Genomic DNA, 17,678 nt, shown 5'->3' with positions numbered 1-17,678 from the left:
GGCGGGGTTGGGTCTTGGTGGTCGCTGCTCTCGGTGCCAGGAAAGTCACTGGGGATGCATGTGTGGCCAAAGAGGAACTAGTTATTCTCGTCCAGTGCTGTGGCACGGCTGTCCTTTGATACTTCTGTCAGGAAGGAAAGTGACGATGTGATGAATGTCCCCTTTAATTAAAAAGTTGCAATGTACCCAGTAAAGTTAATACCAAGAAAAATTATGCCATGTGTTCAGAAAATGTGTCAAAGTATTCTTGCAAGGACATGGTAAAACCTTGGACTGCGAGTAGCTTGTTCTGGAGTGTTCCGCAAGATGGGCAGACATTTCTGATAAATTTTAACTTGATAAACCAGCGACGTCTTGCAATACGAGTCGTACATGACGCCGAACATCACGTGATCACAACTGAGCCAGTGGTTCTTGAATTTCACTTTGGTATTCAAGGGCTTTGGATTGCAAACATGTTTCCGGAATGAATTATGCTCACAAACCAAGGTTTTACTGTATATCATTGTTTTGTAAGACAAAGTGATAGGACTTGGTTGATTGCCGTGAATTCCCTCGGGTGGTTCATTGGAGCAGCCAGTGAATGGTCATTGGATCATTCAAATGTAGTATTCCTTGCTTCATCTCCACTGTTCTAAAAATTATGGAGATCAGTTTCATGGCCGGCTCATTGCTTCGCATGAGACTCGATTTAAAGTTTTCTTGGGATCAGTTATGTCCTGACAGGCCCTTCCCTTGATCCTTCACCAACTTTGCTTCTGCACCATTAGGTTTGATACGCTGATCATCATCGCGGCCTTGGTGGCCACTGTGGCCAACACCACCATTCAGTCAGGTCAGTGCCACGGGCTCTCGGCTTCACCACCTCCTGGGATCGTGCATTCAACTGGTAGCCTTTGTGGAACATCCACCGTGCACCACTAAGGTGTTTGGGATGAGGCAGCGGAGATACAAGAGAATTCGTTGAAAAACGTGCCATGTTCTGAGAGGGATGGTAGCCTTGTTTGTGGTTTGCTGTATATTAGAGATTTCATTTGTGTGCATCCATCATACCAGATAAGGATCTGGTCACCTCCTCTCCAAAACTGCCCTCAGTCTCATGGCTTAACCTCCATGTCCATCTTGGCCCCCTGCCCATCTGGGTCCCCTCCCATGGTCCAGCTGTAGCCGGAACTCTGCATTGTCCCTTGCCCACTGGCCTCTTGTGTCTGCACACACATTCCACCACCATTGTGCACACTCCTTCCGGTGGACACAGAGGGGTTATTGAGAGATAGTGCAACAACTTCTTCTCCTTCTTCTCCCTCATCCTTGTCCTCTTCCTCTCCTCCTCCTCCTCCTCCTCCTCCTCCTCCTCCTCCGTCTTCTTCTTCTTCTTCTTCTTCTTCTTCTTCTTCTTTTTATTTATTTATTTTAACAGGAGAGAGGGGGCCGAGAGAGAGGAAGACAGAGAATCCCAAGCGGGCTCTGTGCTGAGGGCCTCCCCAACGCAGGGCTCCGTCTAACAAACCACGAGATCGTGACGTGAGCTGAAACCAAGATGCGGACACTTAACCTACTTAGCCACCCAGGCGCCCCAAGATAGTGCAGCCTCTTAACATAACTCTATGAAATGAATATTGGGGAAGGAAGGGCTTGTTGAAATGTGTTCTGTAGAACCTGATCCACAGTCTTTCTTAAAGACGGTCTGACGTCTACACCTCCTCTCATGATTCTCTAGCTCTAGGGGTGGGAGGGCACGCCCGGTGTGGCTTTGGCGGGGGTGGGCTGGGGGGGGGGGGGTGAGTGATTCCAGGAGCACTTACTTCCTCATTGCTCAGAGCCACTGCCCTGGTCTTGAAGCCGCATCTCTCCCCAGTACTTACGGGGTCTCAGACCTCACTGAATAAAAGGGACGAGCCAGAGGCACCCATAAAATGGAATGTTACGTGATGGTGGGGTTTCTTTTTTTTTTTTCCTAGCAAGAAAATACAACAGTCAGCAGATACTGGATATTGTGCTGATCTTGAGGATACTCCGGCTCTTAAGGATCATTGTCAGCATTCAGAGGTAAAGATGGAGCGACGTGCACTCTGGTGGTTCCCACACTGGAGCCGGCCGGAAACCCCTCCCGCCTCCCCGTTACGAAGCCGGAACGTAACCTGTACGGAGGACCTGGCGTTCGCTTGGGCCCGGGGGGCAGTGGGGCAGGGAGGGAAGTCAGGATGGTGACGAGCACCCACGTGGCAGCTCCCTGAGGGAGTTTCTGTCACCCACTTTCATCATCCCTGTGACCCCTTCCCTCAACTGCGCAGGCTGCACGGTGACAGAGTAACGGCGGCTGTGGCGGCAGCTAACGCTAACCTGAGTGTGCCCGCCGACAGCCCTCGATGTAGGGGCTTTTATCATCCTTTGTCCACAGGTGATGACGATGGAGCTCAGAGAGGTTGAATGGCTCCCCCAATGGTGCACAGCTAAGAAGGCAAACTCCTGACAGGATTTAAAGAACAGATCCAGGACTGGGGGAAGGGATATTGAACCAAACCCGCCAGCCAGGCGTCAGTTTTACCTTGCGGCTTCCCTTGGGCCGCCTCTCGGTTTTATCCTAGGTTCCGGGTCATCGTGACGACCTTAATTAACATTGGGCCCACGATACTGACGTTCGGGGGACTCGTCTTGGTAAGTGGCTTGTCCTTGGTGCCGATCCACGTGAAGTAAGCGGTAAGATGCTCATTCTTGGCAACTGTCCGTAAGCCTTATTTTAAGTGAGGAAAAGAAAGGGCGATTAAGCAAACGAGACCCACTGGTTTCTAGTACTCCTTTTTTTTGAATTATCCGGTGCCTGCAGACCCTGGGCATGTGCCAGTTAAGGTACACCGGCGACTGGGATAGACACCAGAACTTCCGCGGCTTAACACAGTCACAGTTTCTTTCTCGCCCACGGTCTAGGCGGGTCCTCCTGGCTGGCAGGTGCTTCCCAGGGATGTAGGTTCCTTCCGGCTCATGGCTGTGTTCCCCCCCCTCCCGCCCCCGCTCCCGCCCCAGGCCTCAGATCCTTCTTCGTCCTGCTTGTGGCCTCAGATCCCACCGCAGGGAGGCCAGGGGGCTGGTGTCTCCCGCTCAGGAGAGATTCCGCACCGCGAAGGAGGGAGCTCGGATACCGGTGGACACTCTTCTTTTTTGTTTCTGTTATCACAGTGAGAAATCCTATTAGTACAGAAGAATGAAAGGTGGACTTCCAGTCATTTCCAGCCCCCACCTGCCTCTTTCCCAGATACGACCGCTATTCAGTGTTTCTTGTTACCCTTCCTAAATATCTCTGTGTCTGCAACAAGCATACCACGGACATGCATGTCTGTGTCTAGTTTATTGTTCGGTCAAATGGAACGATCCACAAAAGTGTGCACACCTTTCTTCCACCTCCTAACCTTGTCCCACGTCCTGGAGTTCACGTGTGTCCGTGTAGGCTCTGTGAGGGTTAAGGGTCCCACCGGAGAGGAGACTCGGGAGCACATCTGACCAGCCCCTCTACTGACAGACCTCTGAGGTTGGTCTCCCCTTGTGGCCATCACAACTGACGTGGTGAGGGCCATTCTTGTACCCGCCCCTTAGTGTGCTTCTGTACGCGGATCCGCTAGGTCAAGAGGGAAATGTGTTCAAACTTTGCACGGCTTGGTGGCCAGTTGCCTTCCCAGAGAGTGCTCCCTGTGTACCCCAAACGACAGCGCGTGACAGCCTGTTTCTCCGCGCCCTTTGCACCCTAACCAGGGGTTCATTAAGCACTGCCCTGTTTTCCAGTCTGACAGGGGAGAAGATGGCACCGTGTTGCTTTGACATGCGTGTCTTTCGCATTTCATGAGGCTGAGCGCCTTCTCCATGTTCTTTTGGACAGTTTTGCTTATCTTCCCGTGAGCAGCGTGTTCGTATCTTTGGTCCATTCTTCTGTTAGTTCTTAAATATGATTTGCAGGAGTGTTTTGCCGATTAAGGAAATTGGCTATTGGTAAGTTGTTTATAGTGTAATTACTTTTCCTTCTCTGTCACTTGTGTTTTGAGTTTTTCTTTCTTACCTAAAAGCTTTTTGGGTTTTTTTTTTTTTGTAGATTTTGTATGTTTTGTTATTTGTCTATTTTGGGGGCTGTATAAAAATTGACATTAGTTATATAGCCATATTTGTTAGTCTTTTATTTTACAGTATCTCGTTTTTATGTCATGCTTAGTGGGGCCTTTCCCTACGCACTTCTTTTCCCCCAGTTCCTTCATGGTTTGTTTTTTACATTTGACCCTTTCGACCCTTTGGAATTTATTTTGGTATAAAAAACAGGGTGAAGACACAACGTTACTATTTTTTTTTCCTGGGGGACCAACCATTATTTATTGAGTATTTAACCCACTAACTTGCTAGAAGCTTTGGTTCTGATGCATAAGCCCATGGGAGAGGTCACGGCGTGGTCCAGCTGGCCGTGTGTCCTCTGTCCCTCCACGGACAGCTCAGGCTTCTCCAGCAGAGTAGCCGATCAGTCCACCCTGACACTGCCTGGGACTCGGCTGGGGAGGGCAGCCCTTTCTGCTGGGCGCACGGACTAGCGATGTCCCCAGCCCGCCTCTCCAGCACGCCCCTCGCCCCGCGATTCTGCAGCTCAGTGCGCCCCCTGGTGACCAGTGCTGCCGTCCTAGGTGGTCTACTACGTGTTCGCTATCATCGGGATGGAAGCATTCCATGGCAAAGTCCGGTTCTCTGACCCGAATTTCACCAGTCCTGATGCTCTGGTGTGTGGGAACCCAGCCTTGAAAGATTCAGCATTTGCCCGAGACAGGTACTGCAAGAACAACTTCAACGACCTGGCCTCCTCGTTCATCGTGCTGATGGAGCTCACGGTGGTTAACCAGTGGCACAATATCCTTTCTGAGACGGGCCCGGCTGCCTCACCGGGGCTTCTTGGGGTGGGGCAGGGGGGTGGCGCCGAAAGTGACTTCCAGGAGCATCGGGGGCGGGGGGGGTGGGGCACCTGCCGAGTTCCCTGCAGGTTGACGTCCTTAGCCTCCCACTCCTCGCGGGTGGCTTTGCCCTCGTGACTCACCAGGCGGCAAAGCTGTACTTCATCGGCTTCCACATCGTGGTCGTCATTCTCATCGTTAAGTGAGTCTGCTCCCGCCACGCTGGCCGATTCCACATCTCCTCCCTGAGCACGTGTAACCAACCGCTTTACCTCCCTTCTCCCGTGTTCCGTCCACCTGCTGTACGTTGTGGGTCGGCACTGGAAGGGACACAAGTCTTACTTGTGTCCACATTTGTGCCCTCGTTGCCTGCCAGTGCAGTGCACCTCTGTGCATAACACGCATCTCATAGTCTCAGAGGTTGTTGGGGTCAGAAGGACTCTGGGGTCCTGGCCGGTCTCCCTCCCCTCCCCCGCCCAGACCGAATCCCTTTAGAGCATCCCTGTGAATGCCGGTCCCCTAGATCACGGGAATGCTCTTCCAGAGAGGTTTCCCGACTGCCATACCCCTCGCACGGCGGTGCACCTGCAGCCCCTGGGGTGACCTCGCGGCACCACACCGTCCTTGTCACATCAGGCCTGCTTTGGCCAGCCACCACTTTACTGACTTTGGCTCGGGAACGACTCAAGAATCCTGGCCGAGGAGGGGAGGGGAAGAAACCCCGTGGGTGGCTCCGATCAGGCCTGCTCGTCCTTACACGGCCTGAATGGAACACGTAGTGGGAACAAGAGAGAAACACCTCCCTGGGTGGCTCTTACAGAGGTTGCTGGAGCTCTGGGACCCGTCAGGGCCAACGACGTGGGAGGCTGTAGGGACGTTCCTGGTCCTCTCCTCTCAAAAGTGTGTGGGCGCCGTGGGCGCCCTGGGCTCCATCATCATCCCTGTTAAGGCAGAAGAGGTGAAGGGTCTGAGATTCCTCCCTGCCTGCACGCCAGCAGGTCAATCCGCACGTATATACCACGCGTACACACAGGTAGAAGGTACGGCACCTTGGGTCAGAGACAAAGACGCTGTATTACTCATGGCGAAAGCAGCGGCAGAGCAATATCCCGTGTCCGTTCCCCGAACCTTCGTCCACAATGAGCAGCGTGGTGAGCACCGCCTGGGGTGGGAATGCAGGAAGGAGCTCCAGAATGAGGAAACTGATCTTACATAGGGCGGCTGGGGACCTGCCCATCCTCCCCTCTGGAGAGGGAGAAAGGGACTTTAGTTTCACCTGGAGTGGAAGCAGGCCCCCAGGGAGGGCAAGGTGAGTCTTTGCTGCCCTGGGCTGTCTCTGTAGGGGAGGCGTTGTTGAGCTTTACATCCTGGAATGTCTCCGGGGACAAGCATTCCTGAGTCGGCTCTCCGTGCCTTTGCTCAGACAGCCCAGACTGTGCAGAAACTTGACATATTCATAGAGAATTGTCTACCAACAAATACTTGGCCTAAGCTTCCCCTAGAAACAAACCCATTTTCTTTTTTAATATTCACTGTTTAAAGAGGTTCTAAAAGAAGATTTTCCAAGTGAATGAAAGTTGTGCCCAACCCTCGAGAGATACTGTTTGTCATTCCTCCCTTCTGTGTTGTATTTTCTTTGCAACAATAAGCTGCCTTTTTATTTAGGCTCACACACTCTTTGGGTCCAGGCTTCCCTGTCACCTGGACCTCGGCTAACGCCCTCTACCTCTTCCTCTTTCCCAGTATTTTCATAGCATTCATCTTGGAGGCATTTTTTGTGGCATATTCCTTAGAGAAAAGTGAAGTAGAAACTGCTATCGAGAAGAAGATTCAAGAGCTCGGAGTGGGAATCCAAGAGTGAGTAGTGTGTTCCCCTTCGTGTAGCTCACATAACTTTAGAAGTAGACTGGCCACATTTAATCTCTAAGTGTCTCGTGGCACCCAGCCTGGTCCTGTGGGTCAGTTCTCCGGGACCTTCACTGTCCGGAGCCCTGGATGTGGCTGGACAGTAACACGGGGCCTCGGCTGGGAGGACACATGCGGGACTCAGCTGAGGGACCTGACCCTGTTCATGTCTCTTCCTCCTTGAAGAGAAGAAATGCAGGACGGGATGCTCGTTGATAACGTGGATGCTAAGGACAGTGGCTTTAGTGGGGACGATGGAGACAACAAAAGGAAGGACCTGAAAGGCTTGTACTTCAGAATTGCATCCAAAAGTAAGTTTTAAGGGTGCCTAGGAGGCTCAGTTGGTTAAGCATCTGACTCTTGATTTTGGCTCAGGTCATGATCTCACAGTTTGTGAGTTCGAACTCCACGTCGGGCTCCACACTGCTATCGCAGATCCTCTCTCTCTGCCCGTCCCCTGCTTGTGCTCTCTTTCTCTCTTTCTCAAAATAAGTAAACTTGTTTTAAAAAAGTAAGTTTTAACCCAATGCAAAACTTCCTCCGATCCACGCTCCTCACTGCAGCCAGAGAGATGTTTTCCGAACGCAAATCTGACCTTCGGTGTCTTAAGGATAAAGACAAGGGCAAGGGGCGCCTGGGTGGCTCATTCTGCTGGGCGTCCAACTTTGGCTCAGGTCATGATCTCACGGTTCATGGGTTCGAGCCCCGCGACGGGCTTTGTGCTGACAGCTCAGAGCCTGGAGCCTGCTTCAGATTCTGTGTCTCCCTCTCTCTCTGCCCCTCCTCTGCTTGCCTTTTCTCAAACATTAAAAAAATTAAAACAAAACCAAAAAGACAAGGTCCCTTGTCGTGGCCGCTGCAGCCCATATGTATGCCTGGTCTCTCCTTCTCTTTCTCAGCCTTTCTTCCTTCCCTCTGTGACTCGCCATGCTGGCTGCCTGTCATTGATCTTTGAGTGACTGTTTGGTCACCGTGTCTTCCTTGTAGACTCAAAGCTTCCCGTCGGGTGCAGGGCCATGTCTTCTTGCCCTCCGCTGTATCCCCAGGGCCTCACGATGTGCCCGGGACGTGGGGGCCCTCAACACCTATTTCTTTAGCCATTTTATTCTCAGCGAATTAGCGGTTGGCTGAATAACCCACAGCAACCTGCGTGTCAGTTTGGTCTCTGGCCGAGGCGCGACCTCCGAGTGAGCAGCTCAGCATGGCCTGCGGGAACAGTGGCGTGAGCAGGGCGCCCTTACCAGGCGTCACCCTCCCCCATCCTCCAGGGAGCACCTTCTCCTCGGGCTCTAGAGCTCTGGGTGGCTGAGGAGCGCAGTGGGGTCCGCACCAGCAGAGATGAGTGGTTCTTTCCTGACTTTTTTATCCTTTCTTCCAAAGAGCGTTTGGCTAGCCATGCTTAGAGCGTCGTCTTCGACTCAGGGGCCATCCTTCTGGAAAGCCCAGCTCTGCCCGGGCCGAGTTTTCCCCTTCCGGCCCCAACACGTGCCAGTTCCGTGTGCCTTTCTCCCTCCTCCTAGAGTACAGGACCGTGGACGCCTTGCTGCAGCAGATGTTTGAGTCTGAAATTGCCCCAGAGGAGGAAGGCCCTTCCTTGGATGAGATTCTGAACTTTTCACCCGGTGACCTGTATCCCAAGAATCCCAATTTCGAAAACAGTGCGTGATCCTGGACCTTTAAGGGTGCACACGTGGAAACCAAGCTAGGCGGCCATCCCTTCTGGCTTATTCTATCTAGAGGTGATTTTCCCAGCCCAGGTCGCTCTGTGCTGTGACCAGCCTGCGCATCGGCCCCTCCTGCCCTGAGCCACCAGCTGAAAGGTGTGGAAAGGCTGCTTCCGAGTGCCCCGCCTGGGGTTGTTCTGAGGTCTGATCAGGGCAGTAAGGAGGGGGAAATCTTGGAAGAGATTTTGAGGGGCACTGATCATACACATGGACCTACACGTGTGACGTCCCTTCAGTGGGTGTGTAAAAGCTTTTCATTTATTTTTATGTGATATTTTGCGATTCTATTAAATCACATGCTACAGTGTTACGTGAATGAATTTTGAATACTTACATAGGGTAAAGGAATATATCTAATACAGTAGCTTTTAGATGTGGTGTTTATTCAAAATGAAGGAAAACATGAATGTGAAAATAAAATTTTGTGACAGTGGCTTCTTTTTCCAGGGAAGGCTCTCAAAGGTACTTAATGTTTATTTATTTTTAAGAGACAGAGACAGAACGTGAGGGGGGGAAGAGGCAGAGAGAGAGAGGGAAACACAGAAACTGAAGCAGGCTCTAGGCTCCGAGCTGTCAGCACAGAGCCCGACGCGGGGCTTGAACCTGTGAACCTGAGCCGAAGTCGCACGCTTCACCGACTGAGCCACCCAGGCACCCCCCTCAAAGCTTCTTTAATTACATTACAATGATAGCTAGCTTTTAAGTAAATCAGTCTCCGAGGTCACTTTCTCCAGCTGGAAGTCCCCCAGTGCGGTGATGTGCTCCTTCCGGGAAATTAAAAGGGATTTATCTTATTTATTAACCGAATTTCTAACTGTGGTAAAATACCCATCACATAAAAGTTACCATTCTAACCAAGTCGAAGCGTATATAGTTCTATAGTTTTAAGCATATTGACGCTGTTGTGCAACGGGTCTCCAGAACTTTTTGGCTTCCCAAATGGAACCGCAACCGGTCAACGGCAACCCCCTCTTTCCGCGCCCCCCCCCCCCCCCCCCCCCCCTGGAAACCACCATTCTGCCTTCCGTCTCCAGGACTCTGACCGTTGTGCCTCGCAAGTGCATTTGAGCGAGCGCAATCCTTTGTGAGTTGTCAGGGTATGACTCATTCTTCTGTACCTTGTCACGGGCCCCACTATAAACGGGCCCAATGACTGAGGTGCAGTGAGACCTGAGTCATGTGTCACGTAGGGGTGACATCTGACGCTGGCTGGGGAGGGATTTCTTTTCCTTGTTTCTGAGGGTGACCTCCGGTGTAGGAGCAGGGCCAGGGTTTCGGGCACCCACCCTGGGGCCAGGTCGCCCGGTGTCATACCCCGGCTCCCCACCGAGCGTGCTACTTCATCTCTCTGTGCCCCATTTGCTCGCGTGCACTTGGGGTAAATGGTACCTCCGTCCCAGGAGTGCAGGAGTGAAGGAGGATGAGGACGAGTGGCACCCCGACCCAGCCGCTTCAGCGTTTGCTCTTACAGATTGCTGTTCCTGGTTTAAAGCCACGCCTGGGGTCCGGCGTTGGTGCTTTAGAATTTTCTTACCATGACGCTCCCCAGGAGGTGGGGCATTGCTGACCCCTCTGAGGGGATTCATGGAGCCCTGCCATCCTCCGGATTGCTCCTATTTCTTTGTATATCTAACATTTATTGTGATGTCAAGTGTGACACTAAATGTATCGAGTGACAACTTAATTTCTTTAACTTGAAAACACGCCGGGCGTTTTTCGATTACAAACTATGCAGTCATTGTAAAAAAAAAAAAAAAAAAAAAACAACCCAAAAAACAATGCCGAAATACAGTAAAAAGACAAAAGTTGCTCTTTCTTCTTCCTTCTCCTGACACCCACCTCCCCTTCATTCTTGCACTGACCATCGGACACCCCCCTTCCCAGTGGTGGTGCTGAGTTTGTTGTGTATCCTTCTGGAAACAGATCTACCCATTTACAGTCATGTGTATCATGCATATGAATGTAGGGTATACGGCTGACCCTTGAGCAACATGAGGGGGTAGGGTTGCAAGTCTGCATAAACTTTTGACTCCCTGCGCCACCCCCCCCCCCGGACCAAACTTTGCTAATAGCCTACTGTTGACCAGAAAAGCCTTACCAATAACATAAACAGTTGATTAACACACAATTCACATGCTATGTGTATTATATACTATATTCTTACAATAAAGTAAGCTAGAGAAAAGAAAATGTTAAGGAAGTCATAAGGAAGGGGTGCCTGGCTGACTCAGTGGGTGGAGCACGAGACTCTTGATCTCTGGGTCGTGAGTTCGAGGCCCACATTGGGTGTAGAGGTTAAGTAAATAAATTAAAAACAAAAGAAAGTCATACGTAAAATACATTTACAGTACCATACTGTAATTATAAAAAAAAAATCTGCTTATGTGTGTACCTGCATAGTTCAAACTCATGTTATTCAAGGGCCAAAGGTAATTGCATTTCTTATTCTAAGAGGGATGTCATGACGTTTTTCCTACGTATTATTCAAGAATCTTTTTTTACTTACCAGTGTTTTTTATTGAGATACATGTGTGTTTGTATATACGCACACACAAAACGCTATCAAGTGTTCTGTACCATCAGCGTTTCGTGATTCATTGAAAGCTTTACTTATTCATAGACCTATACATTGTTCCACGTGTTCAACATTAAACGGTAACAGAGTAAACCTTGTCACGTAATTTTCTTCATGTGTGACTCCCTTGGGTAGGAGAGACTGGATCCCGGTACTATGGACGTGCAGCAGCCCCCATGGCCACTAGGGGGCCCCCACGGCCCCCCCGCCTCCGTGAACAGTCTCAGAGCAAGGGGAACAGGAAGGAGTTGTGGCTGTGATTGGCATCTTTCTCCAGGTCTGTCTTCTGCCTTTCAGTGAACTTGTCACCCCCACGTTTTGGCACACGGTCTCCCAGCTGGACACTTCATTCCTGTCTCCCCGGCAGGGGGATGGGACGACATGACTGATCAGACCTGCCGGGCCGTGAGCCCAACTGGGGCCTGCACCTCACAGGTCTTGCCCTGGGGAGCAGTCTCTGTGTCTTCTCCACCACTGAGAATGGCAGCAATTCGAACATCCTGGAAGCCTTCTGTGGAGGATGGCAGGGTCAGTGCCAGCATGGGATCGCTTACCCCCAGACTGTAACAGGAGCTTGAAATCACTTCTGTTTCCTCTAAACTGTGTGTGTGGGTTTTCCGTTACAGCACCTTGGCCTGCCTGTAGCCTACCCAGCCCAGAAATGGGTTTGTCTGAAACATTCTGGAATGGAGCCGACAGACAGGTGGACTGACTTGAGGGATCAGGGAAATGGACGACCAAGGACGCTGACCTCCTGGGATGAATGGCAGAAAAAGGTGTGAGTGATAGCTTTGCAGGTGAACTTACACTGGGCCAAATGCCCGGCTCTTCAGGGGCTCTTACTTCTGATAGGCAGGAGTTATGCTTGTAGTTCCTTCACGTCTTAGGAAAAGTAAATTTTAGAATCATTGCGTTAGACCACAGATAAAATCCAGAGGGAAAGGGCACTGGTAACAGTAATCTCCGAACTTCCTACGTGAGCAGATTTTTTTCTTAGAATGTGGAGCGTGGGGCCAAGAATGAGTAGGAAATGCCTGGACCCAAGATAGACATTAAATTGGAATCTATGCCGAGTCAAGCCAAAGTTTGAGCACTTGGGATTACTTGCACCCCTGCTCAGCTTTTCAGGAGACACAGATATTGAATAAGACCCAGCCCTGTCCTCAGGGAAACTTCGGTCTCATTAGCGGAGTGAGCCCGAAGTTTCCTCCCTCCCAGAGCTGACTTGGGATGCCTCATCCATTTCAGTTGCCCTTTAGATGCACAGCTTGTTTCCTTGTGCAGGTAAACAGTGCATGTGTGCGTGTGTGTGTGCGCGTGTGCAATCCGGACAACCGATTTATAATTAAATGAAGATGGTTGCTATTGTTTGTACTAGGTAATGGATAAAACAAAACAAAACGAAAACTATTTGGCTGAAGTGCTTAAAGTAGCTTACTTTGCTCAGATCGAGCCTTTCTCCCTGGAGACAAGGCCGTTGCTAGGAAATCAGACTGTGAAGTTTATTTAAGTAAAGCCCTTGGCATCGATCAGACACCAGATGGGCGACGGCAGTGCTGAGACGACACTGTGGTCAGGTCAAGGTTGTTGGTGCGAATAGCATGGACGATATTTGGAGTGTGAGAGAAGCTGACAACCCAGTAACAGCAAATGGGTGGATGGGAACAAAGGACAAGTCAGTAGGGGCTGGACGCCAGCGTGCCTGGGTGGCTCAGTTGGTTGAGCGTCCACTTTGGCTCAGGTCATGATCTCGTGGTTCACGAGTTCCAGCCCAGCATCGAGCTCTAGGCTGACAGCTCCAAGCCTGGAGCCTGCTTTGGATTCTGTGTCTCCCTCTCTCTCTGCCCCTCCTGCTCACACTCTTGTCAATCTCTCTCTCAAAAACAAACATTAAAAAAAGTTTTCTTTAATAGGGGCTGGACACCAAGTGTCCTCCCTGCCCAAGACTGAAGGCACCCACAGTGGCCTTTCCCAGATGGACACATTTCGCTCTTAGTTTAGTAAACAGCACCCTTATCTTTTCTTGTCTTGTTTTCCTTTGAAAACAGCCACTTTTGAAAGAAAAAAAAAAACACCCCACAATCTTGGTTTATCAGTGCTCGGTTATTTTGACACTTTCAGAATAAATGTAATGTTAGTTTGTTTGAGGAGGTCTGTCCCTTTTCAGCTTCCTTCCAGATTGAGTGTGTAATCAGTCATGTAGATTACATTTTTTATTTTCAAAATAAAGCATATTTTGGGATTCCATTCTATTAATTTATCCTGCAGACACATTTGCACACGCACTCAACTTTTTTGTAGCAATAAAACGGTGAAACCAATGGTCTGTAAATAGAGGACTGGTTAAATCAATAAATTCACACAGAGGAATGGCAGAGAGGTGGACCGATACAGATGGGAAGATGGGCCAGAAAAAAGTGTCCTAATACATTGTGCGAGAAGAGATGGATGGGTACTTCTTCAACGTGACTAAAAACACCTACCACAGGGCAGCATCGCGAGCTCACTGGATAAACATGAGAAGAGCTCCCGCTAAAGCAGGAGGCCGGGCTGCCCAGCGCCACCACTGTTTAGCCCTTTCCTAGTGGTCCTAGGCCAGCGAGAGAAAAATCACCAGCGAAAAATTGGGAAAGACATAAACATGATTTTCATAAGGGGCGCCTGGGGTGGCTGAGTTGGTTAAACGTCCGACTTCGGCTCAGGTCGTGATCTTATGTTTCGTGGGTTCAAGCCCCACGTTGGGCTGTCTGCTGACAGTTCAGAGTCTGGAGCCTGTTTCTAATTCTGTTTCCCTCTCTCTCTGCCCTTCCCCCACTCGCCCACTATCTCTATCTCTCTCAAATATAAATAAACGTTAAAAAATTAAAAAAACCCATGATTTTCGTAGTGATGACTAGTTACTGGGAAACTTCAAAAGAACCATCTGAAAAGCTTTTTGCAGAAACCAATAGGGTTCAGATGCTCAAACTACCACCTAGAAAAAAATAGGAAACTAGATCTGATTTAAGCAGTCAAAAGTCTTAAGTATTTATTTTAAATATTTTTAAATGTTTATTTATATTGTGAGAGAGCGTGAGCAGGGGAGGGGCAGGAGAGAGAAAGGAGAGACAGAATTCCAAGCAGGCTCCATGCTGTCAGTGCAGAGCCTGACGTGGGGCTCGACTCACTAACCGTGAGATCAGGGCCTGAGCCGAAACCGGGAGTGGGATGCTTAACTGACTGAGCCACCCAGGCGTCCCTAGTCTTAAGTATTTAAATGAGTACTAGTATCAAAAAATGACAGCACTTTTTTTTGTATTTCTCAACTGAGAATGGCATTTTGAGACACAAAAGCCAAAAAAGGCCATTTGAAACTTTATAAATCAGAGTATAAAACAAAAATTTCTTCGTGGAAACAGGGGCGCCTGGGTGGTGGCTCAGTCGGATGAGCGTCCGACTTCAGCTCAGGTCACGATCTCGCGGTTTGTGAGTTCGAGCCCCGCGTAGGGCTCTGTGCTGACAGCTCGGAGCCTGGAGCCTGCTTCGGATTCTGTGTCTCCCTCTCTCTCTGCCCCATCCCCACTCATGCTCTGTCTCTCTCTGTCTTAAAGATAAATAAAACATTAAAAAAAAAAAATCTTAAAAAAAAAAAAATTCGTGGAAACAGAAATCTTGAGTTCCGAGACAGATGACAAACTGGGACAAATATTTGTACCTCACATAAAGGGGCTCCTTCAGGTTCACCTGAAAAAGATCAAAATGGAAAGGGGACAAAGACTAGAGAGTTCACAGAAGAAGAACACACATAGAGCTTGAATATATTTGGCCTAATTTCAGAAGAGAATACAAATGGACAGAGTAAGGAGATACCATTTTTTCCACGTCAGAGCAGCGGATGTGGAGAGCCTGATCCGTGCTTGTAGCGCAGGCGGAGGGGAACAGATGTTCATTCGTGCTGGCGCAGCCTGTATGGGGGCTATTTGGAGATCCTGACACAAAAGTTTAAATGCATTCACCTCTGACCCAGCGATTTCGTTTCTAGGAATTTACAGATACATCTTATAACGAAAATATTATACAGTCCTTAACAAAAATGAGACCATCCTCTATGTAGTAAATATTCTATATATTAAATTAAAAAAAACCCTAATTATGCTAGTTAAATATGAAAAGTGTACAGAAATAGGCTTAGAATCATTTTGGGAAAGATTTAAAAGTGGGTCATGGCTGCTTCTGGAATGGGGTACCTGCTGGGTGGGAGTAAGGGAGGAGGCGGTTCACTGTGCTCCTGAATTGGGAGTTGCCTCAACTTTCTTTACATCATAATGCTAAGGAAAGAAGGAGGAAGGCCTGGAGGAAGGCTGTTCAGTTCAGTTTATAGGACCCTTCCAGCTTTAAATGTCAAAAAATGCTAAGTTGCCTGTTATACAGCTTATGAGACTATTTTCAAGATGGGGGATACTCTTTTGAATGGTACTTTCCAAAAAAAAAAAAAAAAAAAAAAAAAGAGGAAGAAGCTTAAGATTTATAACCGTAATATTTCCTATGGACAGCACTGAAGAACAGGTACAATAAAGAACGGTCAAATTCTATCCATAAAAATTTGAAGTCCTTTGAATATCATTTGAAAAATTTTTGTTTATTTTATACAAATATAAACCCTCAACTTAGTAAAAAGCTGTCTTGCTTTTTGGCTTTTTGGCTAAAGTGAACAGGTTGGTATTAAAAGTGACTTCAGGGAATGTGCACATCAACTTATTTTCACGAAGGCTTGCATTTCAAGTGCCACCCGCCCCATCAGCCTGCTATACTTTGTTGAAATATTTGTAATGACTAGGTCACATGGACATATGTTGTAGACTTTATTTTTAAGAAATATTGACATAAACAACAGGTGTGGAAAACATCAAGGGTCAAAGTGAGTACGTGAGCATTTACAAAGTGATTTTTAGGGAATGTCCGTATTTTATTTTCGAGAACGCTTATATTCTAAGAGCAGTACGATCAGCCTGTTACGTAGGGTCTTAATCTTGTTTGTATAGTGTTGTTGAAATGTTTTCCTCAGCTTTTGCCTTAACAAATCCAAAGATGGAAGATGATGACAATCTGGAATATTCAACATGATGTGAAAAAATTCACTCCACATATCCAGATGAGGAAGCCTGGAGAGACAACGCATGGATACAAGACAAAATGTAGTGTGCAACACGTGGGGCCACCTCACTCCTGCCTCTGGCTTCTACATGCTCGGACGGCTGAATAGAACTTCATCTAAACACATTATAATGCACCAAGAATTGGAATCTATTATAGGTAAGAGAAACTGAAGATCTAATTAAATGTACACACCTTACTCCAAAAAAATGACTTAAGTAGCTTAGAAATAATAGCTCTTCAGTGAAGAACTGTCCGTCGGTCGGTCGGTCGGTCTGTCTGTCTGTCTATCTATCTATCTATCTATCTATCTATCTATGAAAATCGATCTGCTTTCGGCTAGCATTATATACCATACTCCCAGAATCTGCCAATCTGGCCGAATGGTTCTGATGGGCCTAACTGCGTATGTGCCGGGACCAGGTAGGCAGGCTGGACTACCCAGAATAGAGTTCAGATTCAGAGTTCCAACTACTGTGATCATTAAAATTAACTGTGAAAACCCCACAGCATGGAGATAAGGCACTGGGGCAAAAGCAGAATACAACGAGATTTGAGTTTCAGACAGAATATTCAGCCCATTACTATCAGGCCTGCTGAGGGTTAAGATTTTTCTCTACACTGGCGGTCAGAGACAGAAGCCTTCTGAATAACCCTCTGGTCCTTTGATTATGAGCAAGAGAAGGAATAGAGTATTTACTAAATTTGATGACTCATTATGCAGAATAAACCATAGCTATAAGTTTTCCTTCAGGGCCTGGATCTAATCTTATTTATAAACTGGCACCCCATTTTGTAAAATTACCGCCAACTGCTTTCGTATTTTTGGTCAGGCTGTGTGGGTGTGGGTGGGAGGGCTGGGGGAGTCCCAGCTTAAATTTCTTCAAGATAAACATGTGAAACTCCATTAGACTTTTTGCACGCTAAAAGCAAGTGTCCTTTCCTGCATATGTTTTTATACCTCAAAAAAAGTTAAGAGAAGCTTAACTGATATAGTGAATCTGCATGTACCAAATCCTTGAACATTATTATAGCTTATTCACATGACACTATTAAGAGAGCCTTCCATGTTCCCAGAAAGAGCTCTAGTCTAGTCATCAATTTTCACTATGATTTTATAGATGAGAAGATAGTCTTACAAAAACTACAGTCACACAGAGATAGGAACTAAAAGCCTATCCTGTGACAGACAGCTGCCTCATCATATGACTTCATAATTTACAGAGCACTTTCACGTACATGATTTCCTTTGCTTCTTATGAGAAACATCGTAGGAGGGGCGCCTGGATGGCTCAGTTGGTTAAGCGTCCGACTTGGGCTCAGGTCATGATCTTGCAGTTTGTGTGTTCGAACTCAGAGCCTGGATCCTGCTCTTGATTCTGTGTCTCCCCCCCTCTCTCTCTGCCCTTTCCCTGCTTACACTCT

The 17,678-nt window shown here is 48.3% G+C and overlaps 2 protein-coding genes across 3 annotated transcripts in view; one reads left to right on the top strand and one right to left on the bottom strand.

Moving 5' to 3' along the window:
• The window catches only part of LOC125937455 (two pore calcium channel protein 1-like), a 41,388-nt gene extending 32,777 nt beyond the window's left edge, over positions 1 to 8,611 (top strand). For both annotated transcript variants that reach the window (XM_049652165.1, XM_049652166.1), the window contains exons 12-19: positions 771 to 835; positions 1,962 to 2,049; positions 2,589 to 2,658; positions 4,656 to 4,867; positions 5,020 to 5,118; positions 6,660 to 6,773; positions 7,008 to 7,132; positions 8,342 to 8,611. In XM_049652165.1, the coding sequence (XP_049508122.1) occupies positions 771 to 835; positions 1,962 to 2,049; positions 2,589 to 2,658; positions 4,656 to 4,867; positions 5,020 to 5,118; positions 6,660 to 6,773; positions 7,008 to 7,132; positions 8,342 to 8,487 (919 nt within the window). In that variant the 3' untranslated portion in view covers positions 8,488 to 8,611. The remainder of the gene's footprint in view (positions 1 to 770; positions 836 to 1,961; positions 2,050 to 2,588; positions 2,659 to 4,655; positions 4,868 to 5,019; positions 5,119 to 6,659; positions 6,774 to 7,007; positions 7,133 to 8,341) is intronic.
• A 7,326-nt stretch (positions 8,612 to 15,937) lies between these two features.
• Positions 15,938 to 17,678, bottom strand: part of BUB1 (BUB1 mitotic checkpoint serine/threonine kinase) — a 46,438-nt gene continuing 44,697 nt past the window's right edge. Inside the window, exon 25 of the mRNA XM_049652164.1 lies at positions 15,938 to 16,261. Within this exon, the coding sequence (XP_049508121.1) occupies positions 16,066 to 16,261 (196 nt within the window). The 3' untranslated portion in view covers positions 15,938 to 16,065. The remainder of the gene's footprint in view (positions 16,262 to 17,678) is intronic.

The sequence above is a fragment of the Panthera uncia genome (assembly GCF_023721935.1).
Source record: "Panthera uncia isolate 11264 chromosome A3 unlocalized genomic scaffold, Puncia_PCG_1.0 HiC_scaffold_12, whole genome shotgun sequence".
Lineage (NCBI taxonomy): Eukaryota > Metazoa > Chordata > Mammalia > Carnivora > Felidae > Panthera > Panthera uncia.
Note: the sequence above shows the minus strand (reverse complement) of the source record. Positions and strands in the feature narration are given on the sequence as shown.